We start from the raw sequence: 11,569 nt of genomic DNA on the forward strand, positions 1-11,569 counted from the left end.
CTGTTCTAAATTCTTTATGCCAAGCTTTTTGAATGACCTGAGATTTAAATTCATTGTTTACCTTCAAAGATGATCCAAGAAACTATGTAAAATAAAAAAGGCACAAAAACACGGGAATAAACTGCATAGGCACGCACTCGCCTTTCAATTTCTTGTATTTCTTTAAAGGTCCATGTCTAGAGTTTGTACAACATTTTTCAACGCCCTTATCGGTGGACAAACATGCACGAGCCTTTGTTTGTTTTGTACAGCAACAACGAGGACAATGTGACAAGTGTCTGACAACTAATTATACAAATGACATTAAAGTCGATATTTTGTCTTGCAGGAAAAAAATGTACTTATTCCGCCAAGCTGATAGCCCGATGTCAATATCTCCCGCGTGACTCCTGTCCCACAAAGCCTAATGATCCCATTAATGTCGCTCATTACTGCCCCTCCACCCATATCGCTCTCGTCATCCTTTCGATGTATCTATCCTTGAGTCGCTGGCTTGACCCACAGGGTATCCAGACTGAGACAACTCAACTTACGGCAGCTTGCGGGGATAGATTCGAGCCACTCTCCGGCTAATGATTTGATTAAGTTTTAAATTGCTTACAAATGGTGATTTGTTGTTAGCAGGGAATTGCCGAGCCAGGAAGCTGAAGTATTCCCCAAGGAACCGGTGTGTTATACCTTGTCCTTTTCCATTACTGCGAGGGCTCTGCGAGAAGCTTTTAGCATTTCTAATCATGTATCATCAGCCAAGCTGAAATCAATGCTATTTATGGTTATACGACATGTTCGCTCAGCCTATTCGCTTTCCCAAGGAACGGTTTACTGTTTCACGCTTCACGGGTGTACGACAGCGTTTGTTTTTCTCTTCAGTCTTTCTAGATTCTGTCCATTCAGGTTGCGGATTCGGTGTCTCCAAACACGCGTGTATTTACTATAGAGGTTAGTGCTTTTGTCGAGCTAAACATTGGAATGATGGGATAACAAATGACTGTTTTTAGATAGTTGGATATATTACTGATGCAACATTGCCAATATTGACCTGCGGCGCTCTGATGGCAAAATTACACACAGGAGGGCGTCCTTGGTGGACTAGAGACAATAGGCAGGCGCGACAGTTATCTGCGGAGGACATCTTGAAGAGGCAGCATATATACTTGCTTGGAAATATCAAAATCTTTTTCTTTGATGTAACATCAAGGTGATTATAAAAGGCGGATACATGCATAAGTTCCCTTTTCGACTGATTAATCTGGATGTACGGTATATTACAATCTGACATCGTGCGGCAAGCAGGGTATCATACTATTTTGGACTAACAAAGGACGAGAGCTGAATAACGATGTAGGACCAGGCATTCAGTGCGGAAATTCTAGGTGCCTTTGGAACAGACTTCTTGTGAATCGGCCTGTGTTTGCGCAGCGGATGACAGCACTGTGTACCCCGAAATAGGACTTCGGCAAATTTACAATGAACTCAAATTCAACAGGAGAGGAAGTGCAACAGGGTCGCAATGAGAAGCTGGCGCAGCTCGAGGTGGCGGTTCAAGGTGTAATTCTAGCCTTCGCTTTAGTAGGTAACGGCCTGGTGTTATTTGCATTAACGCAACACGGTCGTAAAATCACCCGGCTGAGATTCTGCATTTTGCATCTGGCCATCGCTGACATCCTGGTAGCATTGTTTAACATCTTGCCGCAAATGATATGGGACATAACGTACAGATTCCAGGGAAATGACCTGCTCTGTAGGCTGGTGAAATTCGCACAGGTGTTCGTGATGTATTTATCTACCTACATACTCGTGATTACGGCCATTGACAGATATATAGCCATTTGTCACCCCTTTTACTTTGAAGGGGCCAGCAAGAGGCGCGTTAAAATAATGGTGATAATAGCCTGGTTTCTAGCAATTGCATTCAGCGCCCCCCAGACCATTATCTTCAAATATCAGCTAATCGACCCAGACCCAATGACGTTTGACTGCTGGGCTACATTCCAACCTCCTTGGACCATGACTGCGTACATAACTTGCTTTACTTTTCTGATCTACATAATACCACTTGCTATTTTAGTGTACACTTATGGAAGGATAGGGCTTGCCGTGTGGGGAGGCTGTTGTAACCCCACCCACAGGTACACTCACGCCTTAGCACCGACCCACGTGTCACATGTGTTCTCCGCGGATACATCGGCCACTCCCTCTCCGCCGTCATCAAGACCGAATCTTAACGAACAGACTTTTACCGACAGTAGAAAGTTCTTCAACAATGAATCTGGCAAATCGGTGCCTCAAAAAGTGATTAAAACCATTCGCTTGACGTTTGTGGTTGTGATTGCATATATCATTTGCTGGAGTCCTTTCTTCGTCACTCAGCTGTGGTGGTCGTATGATACTTCAGCACCAACTGACAGTAAGTATTTTGTAAGGTTTTTAGGTTAGCTTTGCTCAAGTAAGATAATAAACAACAGAATACCCCTGTGTAGCTAACACTTTTGGTTACAGCAAAAATAAAAATGTACATGCATATTAGAGAATCTATCGATGGGGTACGTACTGATGTCTGGTGAAAAAGTGTACTCAGGACTGAACATTAGGCATCTTTTTCCTTGAAACATGACTGCTTTAGGTTTGAACCGTAGCAGCACGGAAAGGGGAATGCACAATTGACCACCTTTCTTTTCGTGCTATAAATGCACTGCAAGGTGGAACTTTCTGAACCTGGTGCTGAATATTTATTAATTTATTTATTTGATTGGTGTTTTACGCCGTGCTCAACAATATTTCACATGTACTACGGCTGCCAACATTATGGTGGGAAGAAACCAGGCAGAGCCCGGTTGGAACCCACGACCATCCGCAGGTTTCTAGCAGATCTTCCCACTTACGGCCGGAGAGGAAGCCAGCATGAAGATGGACTGGAACTCACAGCGACCGCATTGGTGAGAGGCTCCTGGGCCATTACGCTGCGCTAGCGCGCTAATCAACTGAGCCACGGAGGATTCCTTGCTCTGAATAAGACATTGGCGTATTATATTGAGTATGTGATTAATACAGGTAATTTTCCAAGTATTGAACGAGAGTTGTCTGTTACCGGCTAAATGTTCATTATTCACTCAGTCTCACATCTTTAACGACCAGACACATCATTGCTCATTTTTTAAAGTGCCTCACACCAGCGATTGTCAGATAGTAAATTAGTCTAAGTACTGCCCAGTCAATCTAGAACAGTGGAAAACACGTTCCCAACGATTCCAGTTAACTGCTTGGCACAGTTTTGTTTGTTTATCTTAGGCTTATATGAATGCGCTACAGCTTTGTGTTAGGCAAAACTATGATTTCTGTGTGTGGTTTTAGTCCCCGGCGGAAAATACTCCAAATAAAGTATTCTCTCCATTCTTCCGTCCCTTAACCGCTACCCGACGATCCTACTCTTCATTTCCAAAAAGACCATAAGGAATGTTATGTAATGTATCACTACCCGCCCATGTGGTATCGCGGCTTGGATGTCCTTTGAGTGACAGATGACCCCATTTGTCCTTTGTTCGCCAATCGTTTTCTGGCGCGAAATTGAGCTTGAACACAGAACGTCTTTGTTACGGTACTTCTGTCTCCAGTCAGCCTTTACCTTATTTCTCAGCTTTCTACATCATCACATGCAAAGACAACAGGTGAGTTATATCATCAATGATGTAAAACTGCTCTTAAACTGTACATACGGGAAATATGACATGGTAAATCGCCTTTATGTTTCCAGCCTAAAAGCACTTATTTTATTGTTGTAATCCACGGGTCAGTTCAACGTTGTCCTTGAAGTAGATAATTTTTAGTACCGACCTGTCGCCTTTCAGAATTTGGCTGCTTAATTGTGGTCTGTGAAATGTGGGGTGGGGGGTGGGTGTGGGGGGCATATAGGCAACGGTGCAAAAGAAACTTAATTGACCTTCTTTTTGAATCTGATCACATTGGCGCAAAAAGTGAAGTGTTGTGTGTATGTTTTTAACTAACATAATGGTTTGACATGTGCCCGTAGTATTATGTAATATAAACATATGGGACTATTTATATGTGTCAATTTATGGACAGTTCTAAATAAATATTATGGCATCCAGCAGAGTGAATGGCGTATTAGTGTTTTCTTGGTAGTTTTAACACACACTTTTGTTTGGGAGTATAACTAGAATGTCACTGTTTTGGTTGTTTCACGATCCTCACAGATAAACATTGTTTGCTGTGTCCTAGTGTTTTGCATTCTGAATCAAATTACTCTGACACATTAATATAAACAGTTGACTATTTAGATATTTACCATAAAGATTACTGACCTTGACCATTACGCTTTGTTTCTAATACAGCTATGATACTGTAATATGAGCAAAGTGGAGCAGGCTGTAATATTCGCAACATAGGGGAGGCAGGAGCCAGAGCTGATGGTAGAAACAGATGTAGACATTGCTTTTATGTTAGTTTCATTATGAAACTTTCTCACCAACTCCCAGATTAGTGTAGCTGTTTTGTAATGCTATTTTCCTTATATGTTTATGATTTGATATTCTCTTTTTTCTGTAAGACGAATATTAATTCGGGAAAATATGATAAGTAGTTTAAATATTTGTGTTTTACGTGCATTTACTCACTGGTTTATTTTGTACACCCAGGTGAGGAAAGCTGACTTGCAGAGCCGGAAAGAAAGACCACTTCATCTTACTATTTTAAAGGACGCACATTATGTCAAAACTAGCTACACGACTGTGGACGGGATAGGTCTTACAACCCATAAAGGAAGTGACCTAAACTTTTCCTTATTCATTCGAATGTATTACTTGTTTGAGCTTTATCATTCCCAAAATGCTACCAACTTTTTGGATTTTTGCACATGGCTGTCCTCTTTTCACAAAGGCTCATTGTTTTAATTGTGCATAAAAATTTACAGTAAACAGGGAAATTGATACACATATAGTTATTATAAATAAATATAGCTTTTCATGGTAATTTCAAAATTGACTTGTACTAAACGCTGTAAATTTTTAATTGGATCTAGCATCAGTACGCAGAATTTCTAACAACTGTCCTTTTTCTTTCCGTGATGCTATGTGTACTGGGCCATCACCCACTACACTGCCTTCTGTGTGAACTGGATTTTTTTGTTTAGATTTTGTACTTTCCCCTTTCTGTTTGTATATCTGAAAAATACATACTCTTTTTTCTATCTTAATTATATGCTGCTTTTTTATGGTTTACGTGAACATTAACTCTTCCTTGCCTTTGGCGAATCTGTTCTGATAAGTGGATTGGAAGGTACCTATTTTTGTTGGTTTCCCATGTTTTGATGCATGCCTTCTGTAAGGCACGTTCGACTACATTCTTGTAAATGCATTAGGTCAGAATTATGCATGTACAACGCAGTGGATATATTAAGTATTTTTTGTTACTTTAAAATCTGTTTTTATTGTACCTTAAACTTGTCTTATATAGCAGGTTTCGCATTTTGTTAAGCATGAAAAATAAATCCGGCTTTTGCTGTATTGCACAGTATGAGTCATCATCAATATTAGCCCACGTGCCAGACCTGATATTGGTACAACCTTGGGTGGCCAAATATAATTGGTACTAACATGTTTATAGGCTCAGCAGAAGGAAATTAAGATAATAATAACCTTTCAACAATGGTAACTTTTTCACGTATTCTGAAAAAGTGAATAATCATCATGTTCGGTATTGTGTAAATTACGAAAAGTAAGAGAAACGCCAGTATATCTCACATTCTCAGTCAATAAAAAAAACTAAGGCCATGTCAAAAAAACTGGTTTGTATTGTTTATGACATACAGTAAATTCAGCAATACATTTTTCCCTAAACAGTGAATTTAATATGAGCTGTTAGCAGAATTTTCCTTGTGATGATATCTTTACATTCCAAATTTGTAAGTTTTTCAGATGGTCTGATGCAATTTGATTCACAAAGCTATGTAGCAGAATTTTCCTTGGAGTGATACCATTACATTCAAAATTTGTAAGTTTTTCAGATGGTCTGGTGCAATTTGATTCACAAAGCTATGTAGCAGAATTTTCCTCGGAGTGATACCTTTACATTTAAAATTTGTAAGTTTTTCAGATGGTCTGGTGCAATTTGATTCACAGAGCTATGTAGCAGAATTTTCCTCGGAGTGATACCTTTACATTTAAAATTTGTAAGTTTTTCAGATGGTCTGGTGCAATTTGATTCACAAAGCTATGTAGCAGAATTTTCCTCGGAGTGATACCTTTACATTCAAAATTTGTAAGTTTTCAGATGGTTTGATGCAATTTGATTCACAGAGCTATGTAGCAGAATTTTCCTTGTAATGATACCTTTACATTCAAAATTTGTAAGTTTTTCAGATGGTTTGATGCAATTTGATTCACAGAGCTATGTAGCAGAATTTTCCTTGTAATGATACCGTTACTTTCAAAATTTGTAAGTTTTTCAGATGGTTTCATGCAGTTTGATACACAAAGCTATGTACTTCTTTCCTTCACAACTATACTTATTTAAGTTTAGATGACGTAAATTCAAAACTGTGGTGTCACATCAGGTTTTTGCACTGCTTTACTTCTGTATTCAAAATGTATAGAAACATACATCTGTGCATGAGTTCTTAAAATGGACCTTAAAATGAAATATTTCAAGCAAAACATATGGATGTGACGTCACTGATGTAAATTTGGTCCCAACAAAATTTTACTGGGTGGAGAAAAGTATAGCAAGAAAAAATCTAACTATTTTTGTACCCTATGTTGCCCTTTATCGGGCAAATAAGTCTGTTTAATGTAAAATCTTGTGGTGTTCTGACTCCTGGGTGGCGATAAGTGTTAGTATGTCGAACGCCCTATAACAGCGTTGATGATTACACAACACATGCCCTGCTTCTAGATGTAGCCAAGATATTTTAAGATGAACAAATTACAAAGTACATTTTCTTCTTTCAAAGGTGCCTTTGATGAGCCTACCACCCAAACTTTGCCTAATATGTCTAAAAAATCTGCTCCATCTCGTGCAGACGAGAGCATACATAGAGCAATAAGTTGATTCTTCACAATTTTTGCCCCTCTCCAACCCTTTTCAGTGAAACATGTTGCGATCAAATCCTTGTCCGCCGCAGAGAAAACCATCTTGATTCAGCAAAACTTGTGCCTATCTGGCAGAAGGGTTCCTCCGACACTAGAGCCAGACAATTTTTCCAGACGACCCTTGATTGACGCGTCACACAGGTGCAGCGCGCGTTCTACTCATGACACCTGACATGTGATGCAATGTGGGTCACCGGAACGTGCGTTTTTGAGGCTAAAATTGGAAATTGGTCATTATATTAACAAAATCATGCCATTTGAATGTCTAAAGTTTGAAAGGGTTGAATAAAGGATAATGGAGGAAAGCAGCATCAAAATACGGCCCATTTTTATGTCTACTCTATATAAACATGAACTGAAGGGATGTACCAAGTTTAAAACAGCAAGGACCTTGCACCTTGGGTGTAACCAATATGTGAAATTTTGGGACTTGGCACATGAAATATATATATGTATACATGTAAGTATGTTGGGGTTTAACGTAATACTTAGCAATTTTTTCAGTCATATGACGACGAGAATCCAATAGGTGTTTATACATATATCGTTTCTTCTTGTGGAAGGGCGAGTCCATGCTACCAAAGTGCTGCCGTCACTTAAAAATCATGCCGAAGACACCACACATGATACCCCACCCATTCACATCATACTGACATCGGGCCAACCAGTCCTGTTTCCTTGCTCCAACCTCTTACTGCTGAGTGCCAAGCAATTAGTATATATGTTTTGTCCTGTAAAAGATCAAGGAAACTAAGGCTTATTTTTTTTTGTATTATATGCAAAGCTATAAGTCTGTTTTTCTTTTTTCTAAATGTTTATTTCAGAACGCATTATATTATTATAGACTGCAGTGAACCACAGAATGTAAATGTGAGATGAGTATAAATATATTTAATTTTTTCCTATGCTTGTCTTCGTTTGTCATTCTTAGTTAGTCTGGTTCTATTTGACATGTTTAGACGCTAAGCATGTCTTCGTTTAGAGAGATCCTAGACATATGTTTAAGAATATGCTAAATGATTAAACATGTTGAGGAGTATACTGTATAGGGATCTAAACGTGTGAAAAGTAACGGACAAAATACGTGCTTAGAATGACGTCTAGGCTCTAAACGCCGTTTTTGCAGTGTAAGTGTGTTTAGTGATTAAGATAAATGTGATATATCGCTGTCGCACGAAATGTAAGTTCATTACTATGTCCAGAGAATTTTGTACATTCCTCTAATTTCATGTTATTGTTGCCGTGATTGCAATAAGCGACTGTGCTTCCTTCTGTAGCCGGGCATGACGCTCACTCAAAATAAGCTGCCTTCTACCATTATGTGGTTAACAGTTACGTTCACAGTAGGACCGAAAACCTGTCCCTGAGTCGGGGATTTTCGGGGACCATAACTCGTTTTCAGTTGTATACAGTCAGATTTCGGGCAGGAATTCAGCATTACGTTTACCAAATTTAATTTCAACGAGAAATGTACCAGAAGATTTTATCTTTCAGCTATCATTAAGTAGCCACTTTTCGGTACCAGCTGAAAGTAAGCTAACTTTGCGAAGACAAACATCAAGTTAGCGGTATCAAATGAGGTTGAGCAATTTTATTCCAAATATCGCCTTTTACATACAAGTCATATGTAGTTTGCTCATTTCAACTTCAGCGATCAGCTCTTCAACCCACATGTTGCCCGATGCCATATCTTGGATGAAGATATTATAGGTTAACATTGTCGATGCTGACAATTGCAAAAACCCTTCACGATTTTTCCCCGAACCGAAAAGTGGGTCTAGGAGCCATCTGTCCGAATTCGTTATCGGTCACGAAATCGGCCACGTTGCAACGGCTATGCGTTTTAACTCTATTTTCCTAAGTTATTCGGACGAAATTCGCCGATCTCCGGATTGGATAAGAATTATACCAGGGCCATTCTCCTTTGTCTCCTGGCACACCGCTTCCTTCAACTGTAAACTAGCCGTCATCGGATAAAAGAGAACTTTTCTAGAGTATAGGGTTACACATCAATGAAACAAATAGAAAACAAACTTTTTGAACGGTAACAAAACACGCCATATTATTGGACAAAAATATTGAAAAAGTATACATTAATCTGAGTAATGTGGCTGGTTTTATACATTTTTCTCCCCAACAATCGGTAGTATCGGCCGAATTTCGTCATACACCTTTCTCGAGATGTCAGAGCTTCGCTATTTGACTGAGTGTCAGTGTCAAAAGAGTGACAAAAAGCATATTTAATTTCTCGAAAATGTTAGATGTTCCTCCAAATGGGATTTAAAACAGGTCTTCGAAGAACCCCTGGAGTTAATTTTTTCCAGTTTCGAGACTATTTGAGGAAAGCGTGCAAGATGTGTCTGCTCCCGCCATCTTATACAGCTGAAGCCGCATAAGAAATAAGAGTTGAATTTTAACAAGGCCACCTGCAAACAGTAGTTGTACAATACTATTAACTGAACTGAAAACTGATAGCAAATGCCTGTACCCTAACGCCGACGTCCACATCGTACTTGTAGATGAATTTATACGTACACGCATATATTATAGGTATGAATTTAGAATCCCCTTTGGAATAGAAAAATGCTCTATGTCTTAATAATTTTTGTATTCTTGCATAAACCAGAGTTCTACTGTTAGACTAAGTATTCCCGTGGCCTGGTTCCTTTGCATTGTTTCTGTGTTTTTTTTTTATGTTAAATATAATGGCAACACAGCAGTTTTGAATAACTCTAGACCAGTGACGTCTAATAAATTGCATTTAACATCACTGCATTTTTTAAAACCTAATTCTACTTAACTCATGGTGCTAGGTGGGCATGTAAATTGCTACTATTTATGCATTTACACCGAACAGTTGACATGAAACCCTGACTGAGGTAAATTGACAAGAGGCCGGTTACGAGTGGCCATTTGCCAGCTATCACATTGTCGTCGCTGCTCTGGTGTTTCTGTCTATGCTGTACGTCTTAATTAAATGATATTTATTGTGAAGTGGACAGTAGTGAAATCTTAAGATAAACACACGAAATGTACAGTGTAACAAAGGATAAACCTGCAGCTTACCAGACGGTATTGAGGGTGCGGTTGGAAATGTATGGGCAAAGATCAAATTCAGCGTCTGAAAACTCGGAATCTAAAGTCTCGCCAGATATGTCAGTGTCATAAATAGGAACTTCAACGTCATACACTACGGGTTCAGATTGATACAGCAGTATATTTGCTTCTGTGTGGCAAGAATGAATCTCGAAAATGACTTCAACGAATTGCGAGGTTATTTAGACCATCTACACTTGAATCAGTCATTTAGAACGCCACTTTGCGCACCGGGCGGTTCGTTGGAGATTGGCAAGGGCAGTAAATCTATTGTTTTTGGTGGATTTAAGATCAGTATTAGGTTCCTTAAAAGCCCTTCCGGTAACACACTGTTTAAGAAGCCTCTTTATAAGTAGCTAAATCTGGATACTAATCATTTCACAGAAGCCTGATGGTTTGACAAAATAATAATAATAAGGTCTATTCTTAACAAAAGATCGTTGACTTGAGAAAAATGCTTAAGTCCTTGTTAAATCATGGGTTTGGTTCTTTCAGGTGGAGTATTTGTGATAATGTTACTCCTGGCTAGCCTCAACAGCTGTTGTAACCCATGGATATATCTCGTCTTCAGCGGTGGCCTCCTTAAGTCATCTCTGCCGTGCTTCAGTCAGCACGCTGTACATTATAATGGAGCAAAGCGACCAAAAGTCAAAGTAAGATTTCCCTTGAAGGAAATTCCCATACAGACTGTCTACTTCCGTTCTATGCGCAAGTCACCATGGGAGCGGAAGTGCCCACAGGACAGAGGGTACATGTGTGCAGGAACCTGTGCCCTCACGTACGACACGCAGTTCTCAGACATTCTCACTCCATGGGGTACCCGGACACGATGCGTTCCAAAGAAGCACTATCTGAATCACGCAGACCACAGGCCACTAGCAGAAACAGACAAAAGGCGAGCTTGTGGGAACATGGAAACGTGGCTGTATCAAACCAAGATATGGTGTGCTCATTTGATCAAGGAGAGGAATGTCGGACTGGTCCTGCGGAGAGACAGACCGTGTAAAATATATCTGAAAATTTCGTGTTGAAAACCGGACCATTACTACGTTGTTCCTCTTATGACTTCGACAAGAGGCCCAGTTCTGCCATTCTGCACGTAACAACAGTATGGTGAACACTGCTTCACCAGCCACTTTACTGTTCAGGGCAGAATTTTTATAAAATTGTACCATACCGAACAAAAACAGCTGCTAAAATTGGCGAATAGAAACATCAGAGTCATCCATCGCTCCAGTCAGATAATGACAGATAAAATTGAAAACTCGCTGCTGGAGTAAAAATGTGCACCGTTTCTTAACACTTATTTTTCCTAGTATCCATCAGCGTCAAGTTTCTCAGTAACATATTGATGTATACCTAAAATGAAA

The 11,569-nt window shown here is 39.5% G+C and overlaps 1 protein-coding gene across 1 annotated transcript; it reads left to right on the forward strand.

Annotated features, from left to right (window-relative positions):
• The first annotated feature begins 1,467 nt into the window (after window positions 1-1,467).
• LOC135461997 (isotocin receptor-like) lies at window positions 1,468-11,230 on the forward strand. Its single transcript, XM_064739320.1, has 2 exons — window positions 1,468-2,407; window positions 10,695-11,230. The coding sequence occupies exons 1-2, from the start codon at window positions 1,468-1,470 to the stop codon at window positions 11,228-11,230; spliced, it is 1,476 nt and encodes a 491-aa protein (XP_064595390.1).
• Window positions 11,231-11,569: the final 339 nt, after the last annotated feature.

This window comes from Liolophura sinensis, chromosome 1 (genome assembly GCF_032854445.1).
Source record: "Liolophura sinensis isolate JHLJ2023 chromosome 1, CUHK_Ljap_v2, whole genome shotgun sequence".
In the NCBI taxonomy this organism is placed as follows: Eukaryota; Metazoa; Mollusca; class Polyplacophora; order Chitonida; family Chitonidae; genus Liolophura; species Liolophura sinensis.